Source organism: Squalius cephalus (assembly GCF_949319135.1).
Source record: "Squalius cephalus genome assembly, chromosome: 10".
Classification (NCBI taxonomy): Eukaryota; Metazoa; Chordata; class Actinopteri; order Cypriniformes; family Leuciscidae; genus Squalius; species Squalius cephalus.
The window spans coordinates 6,891,518-6,911,836 of record NC_137131.1 but is presented as its reverse complement, the minus strand read 5'-3'; the positions used below and the strand labels follow the sequence as shown (position 1 = coordinate 6,911,836).

Below are 20,319 nucleotides of genomic sequence, written 5' to 3'. Positions count from 1 at the left end.
CAGATCTAGTTCTGCAACAAACAAAGGGCTTAATGAATAAACTAAATAATCAGAGACAACTTCAAGTATGCCACTCATAGGCTGATTTCTACGAATGTAAACACTGGTGCTATCAAAACATTACTCTAATATGAACTTAACACAGCAACACTGACTTGGGTATAGATGGTCCGCCACCTGAAAAAGTTTGAGAAAAACTTGTATAGAGTCATATTTAATTACCAAGACAGCTATCTTTGTTCTGCAGAAGAATGCATCAACCTCCCTAACCAAGCTACACCGATTCACACGCACACACACATAAACCTGTCAGCTATGTAATCCCTATGAGAATGAACATGAGGGGTGGTTTCACCCAGATGTCATGTCCTCCCCTAATGCTCAGTTTTACGACCAACACATGTACACTTCATGCTCTATTCAACACACACTTCCATCCACCTCTTTTTCACATATGTGCACTACTGTATACTATAAATCACAATGCCTGTCTCTGCTGGGGTCTTTATTAGACTGCACTGAGAATGACAATGAATCGGTATAAGATGTTGATTATGTCTTTGTTTAAAATATGGCTTTTTGAATAAAACGACCATGCTGACCTATTTTTTTTATTATTAAGTATAACATTACATATTACATTAGAGGGCAACCTAGGAAATAGTCCACTTTGTAAGAGTGACAACAACTTCAGCAATGGCTTTAGTGAACAGTATTTTAAGTAAATATTGCCCCCTAGTGTGTATAAGGAGCTCTTGCATGGCAAGGATGTTACTGGACAATAATAATCTGCTTTAAAACAATGACAAAAGGAAGAGGTAAAGCAATAAACGTTTTTTATTGCCACAAACACTTTCTCAGCATGAGCTAAGTAAAGTTTTCTATCTATCAAGAACAAGAAATGTGAGAGAAAAAAAAAGGTGTATAAGAGTGATTTTTTTTTTTTTTTTTTTACCAAAAGCTTTCTTAATGTTGTCTAAAATTCTGATGCAAAAAGTATTAAAAAATTACTACTATTATTATTATTATTATTACAATTGGTAGGTATAATGAACATGAAATTATTGAACTGAAAACTGTTCTTTCCTTATTGGTTGGTCAAAATATTTTATAATGATATTGACGATATATAAACAATAGTCTAATGTGGATTTCATTTAGACTTTTAAACATATTATTTGAACAGCTAAAATAATTAGTAATGCATAAACTTCTGTAAAATGACAAAAAATCAATGCAACAATATTACTATGGAGTAATGTAGTTCATCTCATTAAACATCTTCCACTAACGTTTGACAAGCAGAAAGTGATCAAATAATTTGTCATATGCATGTGCTCTTGATATTTAGTTAGTTAATGTGATTACTATATTTGATAATATTATGTAATTAATCTAAACATTTCTAAATGTTTTCTATGCTAAAACATCGAGGAAAGATTTGTGAGTTATGACAGAAAATGTTATTGCCAATTTCCCTTAGGCCTACTAGATCACATAAACGAGATAAATATTTCAGATCTTTTAAACACGATACAACAGATGGTTTCATGTAAACATGGGCTCTGGACCTTTTGTTCTCTTCTATGAGACGTTGCGACAGTGTCCAGCGATGCGCATTAAATGGTGGCCTGTACCACGTGACCTGTACAATGTTTGTAAACATGCGTCAAGCACATGTGATCCAGAAGTGTTTTGGAACGTGTAACGCGCTGCAGCCAATCAGACGCCGGGGGAGTGTCGGGGAGGGGGCGGGGCTTGAGAATTTCGCACTGGAAAAATCGAGGGATCTTGTAATGATGCGAGGAGACTATGTCTCAAGAAAGGAAACTGAGGAGTTGGGTCGGACTGAAACAAGTGAAGAGTGCAGGCATCCATGCAGATAACTCAGAAGCAAGTCAATCGTTTGAATGTAGGGTATCCATGTAAGTATAAGAATTATTTTTGATGTGTATGATTCATTTATTTGTTTGTAAACCAGGATAATAATAGTTCTTTCCTTTTAAAAACCTTAATATTTTAGTTAAACACAGTTAATAAATATTATCTGACAAATAATGTTTGAAGAATTCATGTCATCACTTGAAATCTGAGAGCGAAGTGTACTGATAATTATTCCAAAAGGCATTACTTAAGATATATTACTGCGTCATAGCTATTGCGACAATATGGAGATTCGTTATGGAATTTCGTCTGCGTATAGATTTCGTGGAGCGCTCCTTATTTATATTAACGCGTAGCGGCTGATCATGACATAATCATAAGTAGGTGTTCCACAGTCTCATCCAACTGGATGCGTCGCTTTCAAGACAACGGCTGGACTGGGATGCTGCGCGAGCAAGAGATGCGTTGCGTACGTCAATAGTAAAGAAGTGCGCACTTTTTATCGATTCAGATTAATCCGTTTTAAAGAGGGACCGTAAAGACCGTAAAGTGTTATTGTCAAGAAATAGTAGTGGATCACACATTAAAAGGGGCTTAACATAGCCCTACCTTTGGTTGCCTGTTTTAACACCAAAACTTTTAAAGGATAGACACTTAATTTCAATAAATTAATACTTATGACGTCAAACTGCGACATCGTCGGTCTTATTCAGCGAGTTTAACAATAAACTTGCAGTAGTTATTTGCTAGTGCGCACTTGACGAGGTAAACAAATCATTAGCGCAGTGCTCACTTTTCCCTCTAGGTGGCGCAGTCAGACCGCAGATACAGTTGTTGAATGTACTGAAACAGGTAGGCATGTCATCATACTTATAATCTTTTGCCCATATTTTATTTATTTACAGAAATGCAATTTTACTAATAAAAAAGACGGTTAGACGTTATTTTGTGTTTTTTAAATCCCCCTAGCTTATCATTATGTTATATAAGAGTTAAGAGAACAGAGATAAAGAGAGGGAGAGATAATGTAATTAGTAATCTCGAGATCACTTCAAAACAAAGTGTTATATTTAGTATCCTGTCTGGCCTGATTGTTGTCCAAGAAAAATATATTGGCCTCTTTCATATCCTTTGCTATAAAAAAATAAGTAATTCTAGACCCAACAAGTCCCTGAAGACATCTTTACAGTCGCCTCAAGAAATATGAAATGATATTGGAAATAATGCCTGTTCAATGCAGAGGTTAAATTGTATTTTCAGATTCTAAGCTTCAATAAAGACGCCTTTCCCTTTAAGAACTGGATCAGCATTACACAAGCGGTCAGGTGCGCAGTTGCAGCAAACCAAGAATAAACTGATGTACATGAGTGAAAATGAAACTTGTAAACAAATGCTCTCCCTCCCTCTAGGTCACTCCCTATACTTTTCTATTGTACTTATTCTATTGACTCAGGTCTAAAGTGATTCAAACGTAACACCTCTACTCTCAGGTATGGGTATAGGTGCACAAAATCTCACAGCTTACTTTCAAGGTAAAGTATAGGGAAAAGCTTTACCATAGTTGCACAGCAATAAATATTAAAAGCATGTATGGTTCAGAACAAACTATTCTCTTCAAAACTATCTTTACAGAATGAGGTTTAAAAGCTCCAGTATGCATCTTTAGCTTTGGCTGTTCTGTATTTTGTTTTGCAGTGCCATCTCCTCTATATGCTGCTCCTGGAAGCTGGATTCAAATGGTGCAATAGAGTACTTTATGGCATCTAGCACCATTTGAAATCAGTGTTCTTGGGTCGGTCCTGACATCACTTGGGACGGGAGACCTAAATGCTGTGGACTACTGAAATTCTACTGCAACATTTGTGATCCATGTCTTTGCATGTCTGATTTGCACAAGCTTTAGAAATTGAATAAAAATAATGATTTTTAAGTGCTACAAGTTTGTGTAATTCCTCTACAATGCTGCAGTACCAATATCATAGAATCTCTGTTATACATACCCAGTATTAAATAGTTTGTCATTGTGTTCTAACTAAGTGCCTGCAGTGGGTCAGATATTTGCACTATAGTTTTTAAAATACCATGTATAAAATATTAACTATTTGTAATAAATATCACGGAAATATGATGATATCCAATGTTAAATAATAGTTTCCTAGTTAAAATATTGGACAACACCCTCTCGAGTAAAAATTTGAATGCGATGAGCTCGTAATCACGACTTCAGAAGTGGGAAGTAGGACATTTCCGATAGCACGTTAAGGCAGCATAAATCAATGATGTGAGCTTGGGAAGTTTGAACATGGAAAACTTTGGAAAGTGATGGAAGGGGGCGGGGGGAAGAGGGGGGATATGGAAAGAGAAGCGGGGTGGAAAGGGGGGGTGGGGCCGTGGGGGGAGAGATTATGGAAGGGATAGGGGTGGAAAGGGGGGATAAGGGAAGGGAAGGAGGGATTATGGGAAGGGGAGTTCTTATCATACAGGTTTACGAACAGGATAGGGGTGGAAAGGGGGGATAAGGGAAGGGAAGGAGGGATTATAGGAAGGGGAGTTCTTACAGGTTTACGAACAGTTCAAAAAGATCTGATTCTAACGAACGACGGAAATCGCTAACGTTATTTAGAACGTCTGTTTGGAATCTTTTTTTTTATTCTTCGTGCCAAAAATGTATTACAGCAGCTGTAGGCTAACTTGTTAAATATCTTTACATTATTACCTGATACATTCATCTTGTTCACCCTGGACCTCCACTGCCGCACCAGAACCGTCTCAGAACCTCGCAAATAAGAACATACGCATCTCCGTTTAATAAAATGAAAAGGTCAACAACACGTAAGTGCAAAAATGACAACTGAATGTTTTTTTCCACCGTGGCACATGTGTGTATCTTAAATGACATTACTACATGTGGCGAAATATGCCATATATCGATTCAAAATATGATAAATCTGAGAGATAATCATAGGGGGGATAAATCTGTTTGTGGAACTGGTGACGTCACCAACAAGCGCCTGACGCTCACTCACTACGTAACTCATTTACCGTTTCAATTCTTCACCACTGGATGGCACTGGATGAACTCAAAAGTGGATTATTATAGCGTATCTACAGACAGGCCGATCCAAAACATGCGTCTTCTCAATTTCTCTAGTCAGACGAACACAAGAGCTTATCTTCACACGAGTTACTCCACTCTGATCTAGCAATACCCTTTTTTTCACCAGGCCTACTCCCGATTCCTCAGACCTAATAATTTTCGATGTAATGAGAGAACGCTCAACAACTGGCTTTCAAGACCGACACACATTTAACTTTTGAACTTGGGATCACTTTCCCAGCATCTGTAACTGATGCCAGTTGATTGCATTTAATGGTCTAACGCATGGTTATGTTAAAACCGGATGTATTATGCTGTCTTAAGAGAGAGCATGACACAGCTGATTGAAGAACAGCAACTGTGTTTTAGCTGCTGTTAATTGAGCACCAATACCAAATTTCACTTTAAACAGACAGTCTTTTAGATCTTTTATAAGTATCGTATTAAAATTGCTGTCCACAATGAGGGACATTGTGCTAAATGTGTTCTCGTTATGTTTGAGGCCCAGGAAATGTGGTGCACCCATCAATGTCAAATGCTAGAAGCTCTTTCCTTCTTCAACAAGATACTTCAAATAAATGAATAAAAAGGATGAGCATTTCCTTTCTGCCAGGAAGACATATTTTACATTGGCATACCATTTTAAGAGCAACACTATAAAAAAAAAGAACAATCAACAACAAATAGCCTAACTCCTGAATCCCATAAAACCTGTGGCTTGTAAACAAAATGTTGACCATATGCATGAATCAACAGCAAGCTTATTAAATGTCTTGTTTCTAGATGACCCTATAAATAAAACAGCCTACTGGTTTGAGTGGTCTGGTAAGAGCTGACGTATCCTTGTGGTTTTGTTTACCACAGTTTACCACAGCATGAGTAAATACAACTCCATTCAATATCCCTTCATTAATCTACAGCTAAGCATAGCCTACACCCTAAACAGTGAATCATCTGCAGTACTGCTTCATGTGGCCTTTCAGAAAGATGACATACATTATATCCTACATTGATTTAATGGTTAAAGGTTTCTCTGTAATTCTTCACTTTGCAGTCTCCTTACAGATGACCAACTGTAATTGGAAGTTGTGGACCCTCGACTGCAGTGTGAAATGATCCAGTGTAAATGAGGAGGCTTACTCAAACATATAACGGAAGACCCGGATTACTATGAGATAGAAAACCCCACTGAGAAGTTTTAACACTGATAATGGGTTCATTCTTCCAAGTAAGACTGAGAATAAACCTACTATGTGATCAGCAATACATTTTACAAATTCAATTTGCCCCATTTCTTTCAGTGACACAAGGACTCAAGAAACCATTATTTGCAGTTTGTGAAGGCACGTTGTCCTGCTAACTGTTCTTAATGCAGTTAGCGTGTTAGAAAATGTTTTATTAGATTTAGATTAGAGTTACAGAACTCTTTAAAGGGATAGTTCACCCAAAATCAAAAAATTCTGTCATCATCACCCTCAAGTTGTTCCAAACCTGTATGAATTTCTTTCTTCTGCTGAACACAAAAGAAGATATTTTGAAGAATGTTGGTAACCAAACAGTTGATGGTCCCAATTGACTTCCATTTTATATATATAATTTTTTACATACTATGGAAGTCAATGGGGCCCATCAACTGTTTGGTTACCAATATTCTTCAAAATATCTTTTTGTTGTTGTTCATACAGGTTTGGAACAACTTGAGGGTGAGTAAATGATGACAGGATTTTCATTTTTGGGTGAATGTCCCCTTTAAGCTTCTATATGTTACCTTTTTTTTAAGAGTGACTATCACTATTATTATTGAACAAACTAAAGTTAGGGATTTAAAAAAATGACTAAGCCTATAGTTTTACACTTTAGCGTGTACTTCGACCCAATGTTTGTGCTAAGCACAGCTTGAAGCGAGAAGCTTTTCTAAGCGATCTGACTTACAATTTAAAACCAGGAAACAATCAAATGGGTGGAAACAATTAGCAACCAGAACAACATCTTGTCCACCCAGTTTTCCACACTTGCCAAGCAGCAAGTTTTGCTCTTCAACAATTAAAACATAAATGAACAATTAACATTTTACAGAGAAAATAAAAAAGCTGTCAGAAATCTTCTTACAGCTTTTTGAGAACAACATTGAGTTTCTCTTTGCTTTCATGGGATTGGCCAAGGTCTCTGTATAGCACATTGTCTAAATGACTCTACAGTTGATGAAGTATTTGACTTGAATAGCAGCAACTATCTCTGCCATTGTCCTGGTAACCACATTGTTGTTTGGTCTACTGCTGACGTAAAAGGAATACTTTTGAAAGGGGAGTGAAACCACTATTATTACAACTCACATCAAGAACGTCTGCTCATTCGGGATCAGGTTTCCTCACCATATGGTCACAGAAAACCTGATCCAGGCTGTGGTGCACTATTATCTCACTTTACAATGTCTGACTAAAACTGCACTTTGAAAAGACATGAGTGGAAACATGTGCCTTTTGGGAGATCCTTTTGGGTGGATTCTTGATTATGAGATGGGGAAATTCTGAGGTCAGGATTTAGTCATTCTGAGGAGGAGAACACAATCGAGTATGTCAAACATCTTTATTAACATATACAAAAATACCATCTTTTGTTTTCATCAATGACTGGAAGCAAAACATTACATAGCAATTATAAATAAATAAAATATCTAGTTTATAAAATACAACATTGAAGTTTAAAACTTAAACTTCAAGCAGTCCACTTGCAGGAACAGCGCTAGATTAAAGGAGCCGTCCGATTGTTTGCCCTGTAGTGGAGAGTCCAGAGAAAACACATTGAGGAAAATGAAACATCGCTGTTATTCAATACAAGAACACATTAAGAATAATTAATGGAGACTATTTTGCAACTAATGCCAGAAAAAACTCTAACTATGAGTGTATTAGTATGAGATGAAGGCATTTGATTGTGACTGTACAACAAAAGAAACCTCATATTAAGCTTATGAAGATTTTGACGGGTAAATACCTTGGGTTTACAGACTTTGATATAGCATTAACTCTTCTTTTGTCCTCTTGTCTTCTCCAGTATTGTATGAACTATGCACCATTATCAAATGAGGAGATAGAGTCATTATAATACATTATTTATTGGACAGATTCATTTTTTGTTAATATTCAATTAGCCATCCGTTCTGCGTGCTGTTTGGATGTAATTAGTATCTGGTCAGACATTAGCTCTGCATAGTTATTTTTGTCATTTTGTTAGCAGCACCAGGCCAATATTTCCTTTGTGACAGCAGACCTTTTAATTAAAATGTGTTTTTTTTAAACATTCTGCAGATCATTATGTGCCTAGACATACTGTAATGTTTTTTCACATGGTACATCAGCAATAATTTCTTCTTGAGATTGAGGTTACTTGCCAATAGTTAACAACCTGGTGAGCATGCTGGGAAATTCCAAAACATTTAAGGGTGGACAGTTTAATAGACTTCCTTGAAACCTTGAACTTCTGTCAATGTACAACAGACACTAATTAATAATTGAGAATTTAAAGTGCCCCTATTATGCTATTTTAAAGTCCCTAATTTTTTAAAGGAACTTTTCTCTCAGTCTCTGAAATGGTATGATAAAGGATTCAATCTCTCTAAAAACTTTTTTTGTCAGATGGTCAGATGGTCCAAGTCTGTTGTGATTGGTCAACTGCTTACAGCCAAGCGTGCAGCACAAGCCCTGAAAAGTGAAGCCAAAACGTCTCGATCGCCCCCCGGTGACTGGTCCTAGTATAGGTCATAAGCCCCGCCTCCCCGTGTTATTCAACGGGATGTGAGACCAACTAAACAATTAAATTACACTTCAAATATCTTTTTCCAAAGGTGGTTTCTTTCATTTGCTGTCGTTTTTATCACGCTGATGTAAGTTCAAGTGTCTGTTTCAAAAATAAGTTGGTTTTTAGTTAGTTACGTGATGCGGTGGTGTAACGTCATGATTGACAGCTGTGATTGACAGGTTCTCTGAGCGAAGTAGTCACTGAAGCACCAACGGACATTTTTTCGGGATCTTCGGAGGACTGAGGAGATTGTATTTACTTTATTTTAACAAGCCTCTTGTCGTACTGCAATCAATTTTTAAAAAAGTGTGCAGAATGCACTTTTTCCCTGAGGCGAGTGAGGGGAGTAACCCCAGAGTGCAGTCTGGACGATGGGGCGGGGCGACACGTGTCGCTCCGCCCACACCCGATTTTATTGGTTTATAATACAGCAATCTAATTGGCGTAGCCGCTTGAGGAATGAGCATGCGCATTCCTGTATGTACGAGTCTATGGTAGGAGTTTAGAAATGATCTACGACTACAACGCTGTTTGGCCATACTACAGAAATATTAACTGATGATGATAACCATGGGGATTTCCGATTTCAGTAGCCTAATGATCAATTGGATAATATTTTGCTGAATTTACGAATCAATTTAGATGAAGTTACTGTCAAAATGTATTCGTATAGCGCTCAATTCACATCGTCTCAAAGCAGCTTTACAAAAAATCATATTGTAAGCTTTAGGCTAATATTGAGCAGTTTTAGGGCTAGGCAATATCACGAAATATGTTGCTGATAAATTACTGTTTGAAATTTAGATAGCCTACTCTTATATTTATTAATTTACCCTGCAGATAAGTCAGTGCCACTTTTAGTGACCAATGATCATGACAGCATGAAATTACTGGCATATAGGCTATCAAAGGAGAGATCATTTCTATAGGCTGATATAGGCTAGACAATATTTTTCCGCATGTCATGCAGGGCTCCGGAATTTCAAATCATTCGTAAATGCTTCTTTTCGTTTTTCCATTAGGATCAGTGAATAAACACAAACTCGGGATTTTACACAAATGATGATAATTCACTGTATGTCAGTAAAACATCGGATAAATCCGAAAGTTTGTTTTATTTTATTTTAAAGCAAAACCACAGTGACAAATAAGACAATAATAGGCTAGCCTACCAAATAGTATACAAGCCCAGATCGATATAATAAATCTGTTTTAGTAAATACATATTTATTTATTTTCACATTTCAGCACTACACGGTTTTAATTCTATTGTAGCCAACGCACAAAACCCAATGGCCTGATGTCACAGTAACAGATAGTCGAATTGTAGCCTACGGTCGACACTTATAGAAAACATGAATCTTTAAAACTATAACATAGGGATTTACAGAACCAACAGGCCCTCATTTTATTAACAAAGAAACGTGAGTTTGCCATTAAACATTTTATTTGCACTGTAGCCTACCAAATAACGCACGCATTGAACAACATCTCGTTAAAAAAAATGACAACAAAAAACGGTTGTGCTTTAAAAATTAAAATCAGCTGCTTTTACATTCTTAGTGAATTACCATCCTTTGCGTAAAATCCCGAGTTTGTAAAACATCTCCTTGAAGTAGGCCTGCGTTCGTTTTTAAAAAATAACTTCATCCATTCTGTTTCTTAAGTACAATAAAACATTAGCCAATAGATCTTAACTAAAATTACCATGGTAAACCGACAACATATAGCCTACGATTAAAGTTAGCATTTAATATTTCTTTAATACAGCCAAATCATTCATAAAATCGTACTGAAAGGAATGCGCATGCTCAGACCTGAATCGTCTACACCAATAAGATTGCGGTATTATAAACCAATTAAATTGGGTGTGGGCGGAGTGACACGTGTCGCCCCGCCTAAAAGTGTCGCCCCGCCCCATCGTCCAGACTGCACTCTGGGGTACTACAGTGAGGGCGGAACGTTGATCGAGGCTTTACTTCCTGCTCACTACTGCGCAGGTCTGGTCCCGAGATCGCTACTGCGCAGACTCAAGTTCCAATATGTCAGCGCCATATCGGGACTCTGGCGGCTTCAGTTCTCATCAATGGAAGAGAGCGAAGGGGCGTCGTCCATCTTTTTTTACAGTCTATGCTTACAGCTCGTCAGAAACAAACAGCCAATTACCATATGTGAATTTCCGCACAGTGAAATATGGTGCGTTCAAGTCCTCCTGGGAAGTTCGTACGTACGAGGTGGGAAGTCGTGCTTATAACGGCATGTGCGTTCAAGTCACTTTCGTCGGAGCAAGATGGCGGAGTACTTTCTCTTAATTAATTACACAAAAATACAGTAAGATTCTTAAACTCTTGTTCTAGAAAATGAAGAACAAAGAAATGTGCATCAGGTGTACTTTGTATTCTTATGTTTTTAATTAATTTATGAAGCCACTGCCAGCTCATCGTTATATGTTGCATTGTTATATTATAATACTATCATATTCTGTGTTGGTGATTAGCTAACTGCTCTGTAAATAGAAAAGCCTGACAATATCACAGCTAAATACCTTTACGTATTGTGTATTCCGCCATGTTAATCACTGACACGCCCCCAACTCGTACAGATCGGGGCTTAAAGAAAATCCCGAGCTCCCCACTGGTATTTACGACATTGTGGTGGCGTTCATGTGCGTTCAACTCGTAAATACGATCTATACGAGATGACTTGAACGCACCAATAGGCTCTATGCTCGATCGCTTCCGCGTTTTGTCTCAGCCCGCCCAGTTACATCCGGAAGTAAAGTGAGATTCTGCCGGAAATATGTCAGCAGCGTTCGTGCATAGAGCATATTAACTGCATTGTTATCGAGCAAATATCAATTCGAGCCTGAGTCCTCATCTTTTGAAAGTGCGTGCAAAGTGGATTTTCATCAACATGTCAACGGCACATACCAAATTCTTCCAGGCCTCAGCTTACAGTGTTTGAGGGCGGGTCAAAGTAGACGTTGTTCATGGGCAGCCAATGAAGACCATGGCTGGCAGTATGCCAATTTATTACAAATCCCTCAATAGTACCCCTCTCTCTCTGACCAAGGCCATTAGAATTGTCCGACTCTCCCCCACCATCAAACAACCCCCCACCCCCCAGATAATAACTCCATTTATCCTGCACTTTGATCTTTGAAATTGCATTGCAGCCCTTTTACATTCACAAACAGCTATATCACACACTACATGAAAGGTAATATCCAAAACCAAAAACCAAAAAAAAAAACATAAAAGGGGCAATTTAAAAGTGAGCTGCAAATCAACTACAATTCAAGCACAAGGACAGCTAGCTTCTGGATTAATAGTGAAAACATGCGTCTAAGTTAAGCATTTTTTGTCCCCCCTTATCATAAATGGAGAGCATATGAAAAGATGGGATTCATGCATGAGACAGCAAAAGAAAGCATCAAGTCAATGCATGTCTAAAGCAGCATGCAGTTGAAGCAGAGACAGTCTGCCATGCTTACGTCAGCTGAGCTAGAATGACTTTAAAGCATTTGACAGATTAAAAGATATACTCACCCTCTCTGTTTAGAGTTTTGATAAAAAAAACCACCACAGCATATGAACACTAAGAAAATATTAAAATATTATAAAATATTAAACAGTGTAGTAAACAGTAAAAGGTGTATACACACTTTCACTCAAAAGTATGGGGTCAGTAATATTTTTTAATGTTGTTGAAAGAAGTCTTTTATGCACACAAAGGCTGCATTTACTTGATCAAAAATGCAGTAAAAACTTTAATATTGTGAAATAATATTACAATTTAAAAATAACTGTTTTCAATATTTTAATATTTTCATATATCGTAAGTTAAATTTTAAGTTCAAATAAAAGTTCAAATAAGCTACATTTTCAGCACCATTTCTCCAGTCTTTAGTCTCACATGATCCTTCAGAAGTCATTCTGATTGTGCTGCTTCATATTTTTCTAGAAACCGTGATATATTTTGTTCAGGATTATAAATAGAATGTTCAAAATTACAGCATTTTGAAACAGAAATCTTTTGTAACATCAAAAATGTCTTTACTGCACTTTTGATCAATTTAATGTGTCCTTGTTGAATAAAAGCATTAATTTCTCTCAACAACAAAAAAAATGCAATGACCCCAAACTTTTGAACAGTATATATAAAACTAAACAGAATTTTATATAAAAGTCTATAGTTTAATCCAAATCATTCAGATGCTTACCGAGAATACCCACGATCACAAGAAAAATACCTGAAAGATCAACCGTTGTGTTATTAGAAATATATGAACAAAAGGAAATAAACATTTAATTGATATGTGGCCCTCGGTCACAGTAGTGATCACCCCTCTTACTTTAAACTTGAACAAGACAAATTAACTCATTATCATCATTGACTGTTAGATTATATGGTGACATATGCTGCACGTCAAACACAGCTCTGACTTCAGTAACCGCATTTCTTTCCCTGAGGGTGATGCAGTCAAGACATTTAATTCAGTAGCAGATGTATCATTGGGTTTAAAGGATGACTCACTCAGTGGTTCAGAAATGAACCGAAGCCGTCTTCCTGCAATAAAATACATCAAATAACCATTACAGCATAACCATAACAAATAATCAGGAATCAGAATACAGAATGCTATATGGGCTGGACTTCTTACCATATGGATGGGTGGTGGCTGTGGCTGTGGCTGTGGCTGTGGCTCTGGCTGTGGCTGTGGCTGTGGCTCTGGCTCTGGCTGTGGCTCTGGCTCTGGCTGTGACTGTTGCTGTTGTTGTGGCTGTGACTGTGGCTGTGGCTGTGGCTGTGACTGTTGCTGTTGTTGTGGCTGTGACTGTTGCTGTTGCTGTTGTGGTTTTGTTTGTGGTAGTGGTTGCTGTTGTCTGTGTTATGATGACTGAAAGAAAATATTAGCATGTCATCATCTACTTTTTCCACCTTTTTCAATACAACATTCCATATGTTGTAAACTCGGCAGTTCAGTTGATGGCAACATAACCTTTACAAAAAAAAAAGTATTTTATTAAGTATACTTCAGTAAAGTTCAAGTATATTTTTAAGTATGCTTTACGTAGTAAGCATACAGTACTAATATCAATGTATTTCAGGCACCTCAACCCTGACATCAGCTCAGTTTGACACATTTTTGCAATGGAGAATGCAGCAGAGTTTCCCTTGGAATCAGCGCAGGAAACGCTGCAGATTCAGTACGGGTCTACTTATCACTCATATCATGAATGCACACCTTGGGAAAAAAAATCCCATCCATTTTAGCATTCAGAAGGTTAAGCTTACCTTCAACACAGGCAGGAAGGGCAGACCAGCCACTCTCTTCACACACTGACGTAGCAAAACCTTTCATCCTGTAACCTGGCCAGCATTCAAACGTGGCTTTACTTTTATAAGAGTATGGAGGATTTCCTTCAGTCTGGTTACCAAAACTAATTTCAGGAACTTGACATTCAATTTTTGAGAATAGAAAGGAAACTGGATTTAAGTCGATAAAAATGTTTTTCTGTAAAGCAGTAAATACTGCCAGAACATAATATGCAAAATATAGTAATGAAACCACATAAGGACATCTGGAACACTGCAGCATGCATGGAATTTCAGTAATGTGAAGTAGAGCCCAATAAAATGTCAAAACAAGGTTCCAAATCGTTTTATAAACCAGGACTAAATGTTTCTCTGGAAAGAAACATTTACAGAGATTTCTGTTTCAAACATTACTGAAATGTTTATCAGTTCTTCAATATCAGGTGTGCCAATAAATGGCTCAGTTTGGTGAAAAAAAAAAAAAAACACCCATTAAACCACAACAGTGGAAACAACAGTGTCAACTGGTGACGTGGCTCACTACTTAGTTTTCTACTTTTTATTTTACTTTTTAAATTTTAACAACCATTCATTCTCAGGTCAGAAACAGTAGCATTTTAAGTATCTTATAATGGGTAGATATAACCTCAAAACAATATTTCATAGATATATTTGCATTTTAAATGTTAATTCATGTTTTAGTTCATATTAATATATTGACATATTGTAATAATAATAATAAATATATGTATAAACATACAGTTTTATTGTTAATCTAATTTAATGAGCCAAAATAAATCTAGTAAAATGAATATAACAAATTGATTCTGCATATTGGTTAGTGAACCTTAAACAAAAATGCTTGGTATTGTTCGTAAAAAACAAAACAATTTTCCTCTTCTCACTATTACAACTCCCACTCTTTTTTTCTTTTTCTTTTACTGCATACTTCATAGCACTGCTACACACAGCCACCTAATACCCCCAATCTGCCCTAGAAGGATACATCTACAGATCACATCAACATATACAACTAACATAACAACTTTAAAAAAAAAAAAAAAAAAAAAATCCATAAATCATAAAAGGCCTGAAGGAACTGCTGAACAAGAAAAAGATGACCTTCCGGTATAGGTTACCTAGAGATGCAAGCTAAGGCAAATAAACAGGTCAGTAAGGGAACCAAACAATAAAATGCAATAGAGAAAGGACAATGAAACTGTGTTGTGCAAGAAAAGCAAGATGAGTTCTGCAGGCTTCTAGAAATGTTCCACCAGTTCTAACATGCTCTTGATGCTTCATGCTCATGATGCTTCTGCAACACCAGCGCAAGCGAGTCCAAATACATGCTCAGACTATTTAAGGTTTAGATTGGGGATGGTTTTCGTGGGAAATTGCGTACATACGTCACGTTTTGATTACTCAACAGATAAGTTGCCATATGTCGCTCTCTAACAGAGTTCATTGTAAAGCGTTACCTATTGTGAAGGGTCTTTTCATTATGGGTTGTTGTAGTGCTGTGCTGGAAGTTCCATGTCTATTAATGCGTATAACTACAGTAAAGTCTTCAGCTAGTCAGCTTTATGGCCTTTTCATCTAAACTGGTTATATCTCTTAAGCCTTTTTTATACGCTAGAGAGCCACAAGTTACATAGAGTGTTTCTCAAATGGAAAGCTGCATCCTACCAAAGCTACCTCCTTTTTTTAGTCCAGTCCTTCTGAGGCTTGCAGGCTAGAGTCCTCATTATTTTTGTCTTACATTTCATAATAAACTCAGACAAGCTCAGTACCGACTCCTTTTATTTTCTGTCCGTTTATTTTCGTGAATTTAAATGTGTGCAAAGGATTATGGGATAGGATACACGAAGGATACATCCAATGCATCCTTCAAAACAGCTCATGCATTCCCTAGGAATCGAAGCCATGACCTTAGCGTCGCTAGCGCCATGCTCTACTGCTTGAGCGACAGGAATGCAGCAGTGTTGAGCATTTGATGATTGTGTGTGATTTTATGCTTGGAATATACTGGAGTAAAAACTTTAAGTCCAAAAACTAACCTTTGCATTTTGGAGGTGGTGAATTATATTCCCAATTTTCCCCACACGTAATTAATTTGTTTCCAGAGAGGGTGTAGTTTTCATTGCAGAAATATTCAATGACATCATCAACCTCTGGAATCTTCCTGGGCTTGATGAAATTTCCATGCTCAATTGAAGCTGGCTCCTCACACGTTATCACTATGAAAGACATGATGACAGAGGCTGTTACAACATCTCTGACTTTTTGTAAAGTTGTTCTCGACAACATTGATGTTAATATTGAATGTGCATAAGGATTATTATAGTTTACTAAAACTGAAACTATAAAAAACATTTTTGTTCCTTATAATAAAATAAATTTTAACTGAAATAAAATAAAATAAAAAATAATAATAAAATAAATGCAAAGATGAGGACTCACAATTACATTCAGACTTTCCGCTCCAGCCAGATACAAGACATTGCCTGTAACTTGATCCTTCCAGGTCATATCTGGTTTCAAGACAAAAGAAATAAGTCATTTGCTAAATTTTAAAGGTGCAATATGGACAGTAGGGGACGCAGCAGTTCTTACTTCCTCTCACATATAGCTTGAATTAAGGCACCAAACAATGTTCCATTTGGGATGGAGTAGTTCATATGTGGTGAAACTTCAGGTAATCCACAGTCTATCTCTGAAATGAGTGTAAACACAGAAGTTTACAACATATACCTTACTGGACAACATTTTGTTTAGAGGAAACGGCCCAATTCAAAAATCAAAAATCAATTACTTTTACAGGATAATTCCACGGCACTCCAAGTCCCATTCTTGCAGATGGTTGAATTTGAACCTTCATTTCTCTCCTGTCCTTTAGGACACTCCACAAATGCTTCGGAATCCTCTGGGAAATTATTCTTCTTTATGGATTCCTCAGATAAGATAAATTTGCCATTGAAAGAAGGAAGCTGACAATCTGCTAAATAAACCACAGACACAAGATAGATAATCAACCAAAATACTTGATTTTAAAGAAATAAAGTATTATATTTAGGACATTATCTCTGTTCAATTCAAATAAATGCTGTTCTTCCTGAAAAAACATATCATGGTTTAAACAAAACATTAGGCAGCACAATTGTTTTAAACATTGATAATAATAAGAAATGTATTTCTGAGCACGAAATCAGCATAATAGAATGATTTCTGAAGGATTGCTGAAAAATCAACTTTACTATCTCAGGAAGAAATAGCAATTTAATGTTTATACTCTAGCAATTTATACTCTTTATAGTAATAAAGACTTCTTCCAAAACATAAACAATCTTACCAACCCCAAATTTAGGGCAGTAATGTTCCTTTTAACTGTATTACAAAGCCTGAAAGCAGTCAAATGTATGCACTTGACAGATGTATTGTGGCTCCACCTACAGGAAAGTTCCAAAAAATATATAGTTTTATACCCTGTTATCTTTTTTCCACTTTATTCATTTTAGAGATTCTGTCAAAAAAAAAAAAAAAAAACTTTCCAATCAAATTCAAACAAAAAGATCACCCAAATGACCTGGTTATCTCATGGTTTTGCATTTATCCAAACAATGTTTTTTTTTCCACATAACATCTTAATGTTGAAAACGCAGAAAAAAATTACATACTTTAGAAACACAAGTTGTTACCTCAGAAACAACTCTTTGATAAATTGCTCAGGCTATTTAAATGCAGTGAAAAGTGTATGTAGTTTAAACTTACATGGGTTTAAAAACAATACTCTAGACGTCTAATTTATGTCACCGGTGAGGAAAATCATCTTACCTTTCACCACAGAGAACAGTGAGAACACCAGAAGAAGCAGCGGCCAAATCTTCACACATGTCATCGTCTCTTAAATAGATTTGTCTTTTTAAACAGTTAACACTTGTCGCGAATATACAACAACTGAAAGAAAATTTAGCGGGCTGAAGGCATAAAGATGAAACAACAGGAAAGCACTACACGGACAAAGATATTCCCCATGATAAGTTCACTGGTCACTTTCCCGGAGAATGAAATAAAAAAGTTGAAAGGAAAAGGCGCTTCATGTATTCGCATTTACGACTCAACATTAGAAGGCAACCATAGAAACACGCCCATTCTATGACGTCTAAGTCCCCCCTCCTAAATCTCCTCCCCTGAGATTAAAAATATCACTCAAGTAAATCAGCTGTGTTTCTCGCTATGAATACTTACGTGCTTACTGTGCAGCTCAGTATACACTTTAAAACAAGTATGTATTTTTGACAGTATGATATATTGGTTTTATTTGGCAACTATATGTAGTTCTATGTACACAACTGTTCAAAAGTTTGGGCCAGTAAGATTTTTTATTTATTTTTTAAAAAGAAATGAATAACAGGCCTACTTTTATTCAGCAAGGATGCATTAAATTGATCAAAATTGACAGTAAAGACATTTATAATGTGGCAAAAATATATATATATATTTCAAATAAATGCTGTTTGTATAAACTATATTTATCAAAGAACATTAAAAAGTAAACTTTTAAATGTTTTGGTAGGCCTATGTATCTGGTATTCCATACAAACAGAAAATATGCATACAGTACAGCCTACCACGTACTGGAGAAATAGTATATTCTGAACATGCACGTTTTACATTGTGGATGACTTTGAGATGTAAAACATGGCAAAAACATCTCCAAAAGCTGTGCATGATTAAGATTGTTTATTGTACAACATAGCCTAAATGAATGACTGCTGTTGCTATTGAATGCATGTATACGCCTATTTGAATAACAAAAGTGTAAAAAAATGAAATTAATCCAGTCTGGTAAGGTCGTGAAAGCAGTCTCCACTTTCCATACAGATTTAAATGGAATGTGTGAGTCAGTGTAAGGGTGTTCCCCAGCAAGAGCATCCCACCTCAGACTTTAATGTGATTATGTTTGACACTGCCTAGTTACAGTGATGTTTTCCTCCTCTGTCCATTATGGTAACTATTTATTATGTCTAATTGTTAACATCAGCATTATGATTTATTTTGGACTTTTTCTGATGTATGTTTTGGGGATACGTGGCTAATTTCAGTGTTTGTATTTCCATAGCAATCAAAACCATGGTTTCTAAAAAGTTGAATGATTCAAACAGGGAACCTTGAAGCACTGCTGACCCTTCAGAAAAAAAACTCTGATCATATCTTTCCAGAAAGTCAGTGTCAAATAAATACCAAGGAAACTGTAATGCACACCCATGTATGATAGTGCCAATGTATGCAGTATTTTCTTCCTCTTTTATCAGAGAATCTGAATGTCCTCCTTTTACCTCAGCTATTTGAAACGGTCAGAAAAGGGGTTAGACATTTATAACAGACTCCAAATGTGCTCTGTGCCGCTCTTATCTCAAAAACACGCACTCCACCCATTTTCTCCTCATCTGAGGAAGGAGATAAAACCTCATTCAGCAGTTCCTTGTTTATAGCAGAACCTGCTCTGTTTTTCTTCAGCTTGTCCACAGCCATTAAGGTTCAAAGTGGGTGAAGTTCAAAAATAGCAAGTGTTTAGTTGTTCTTTCCATCGTTTCCTGAACACTGTCAAAAAAATATTGTGATTTTAACTGTAAGGAAAAACTGCTAGATATAACATTACATGTAATTGTACAGTGCTGTTAAATGTACTGATTTGGGGATTAAAAAGAACAAATCATCTTATAATTTAACTGACATTCCCAGAATTCCCTTTGTGACACTTCACATTGGATGGTTTTTCATTTTAATTCTTTATAATTCTTCTCAGGTTTTTTTTTTATTTTTTTATTTTTTTATCAGTTATGTAGGCCTATAGGGTTTTATGTTTTATGTCTCTTTCTCGTCTGCCCCAGACAGTTTGCCATCTGTTGCTTTTCTTTGATGTTAATAATCAGTTGATATTAAGCGTGTGTTGAACTGAAAGTATTGGACTGTTTATGCCACAAATAAAGTGCTTTGGTTTACCTTTCACTGACAGTTTAAAAGGTGCAGTAAGCAATTTCTGAGAACCACTGTTGAAAGTGGATCAGACCGAGCAGCAGTGTTGGGAAAGTTCACTTTCTACATGAACTAGTTCAAAGTTCAGTTCATAAATTTTAAAATGAACTAGTTCAGTTCATAGTTCATACTCAAAATTTTGAACTAAGTTCACAGTTCCAAAAATGAACTAGTTCATAGTTCTT

The 20,319-nt window shown here is 36.4% G+C and overlaps 1 protein-coding gene across 3 annotated transcripts; it reads right to left on the bottom strand.

The window, feature by feature from the left end:
- Positions 1-7,553: 7,553 nt before the first annotated feature.
- LOC307165491 (complement decay-accelerating factor) lies at positions 7,554-19,060 on the bottom strand. Of its 3 annotated transcripts, none has more exons than XM_079883139.1 (11): positions 17,930-19,060; positions 16,911-17,096; positions 16,712-16,811; positions 16,559-16,629; positions 16,156-16,335; positions 13,443-13,679; positions 13,316-13,348; positions 13,002-13,031; positions 12,328-12,376; positions 7,976-8,046; positions 7,554-7,754 (listed from the first exon to the last, which is right to left on the bottom strand). In XM_079883139.1, exons 1-10 carry the CDS (start codon positions 17,991-17,993, stop codon positions 7,983-7,985), a joined length of 1,014 nt encoding a protein of 337 aa, XP_079739265.1. In that variant the 5' UTR covers positions 17,994-19,060; the 3' UTR covers positions 7,554-7,754; positions 7,976-7,982. The 3 variants fall into 3 exon arrangements, with proteins under 3 accessions (XP_079739265.1, XP_079739266.1, XP_079739267.1); XM_079883140.1 differs by having other exon boundaries at positions 16,911-17,093; positions 17,930-18,266; XM_079883141.1 differs by lacking the exon at positions 7,976-8,046.
- Positions 19,061-20,319: the final 1,259 nt, after the last annotated feature.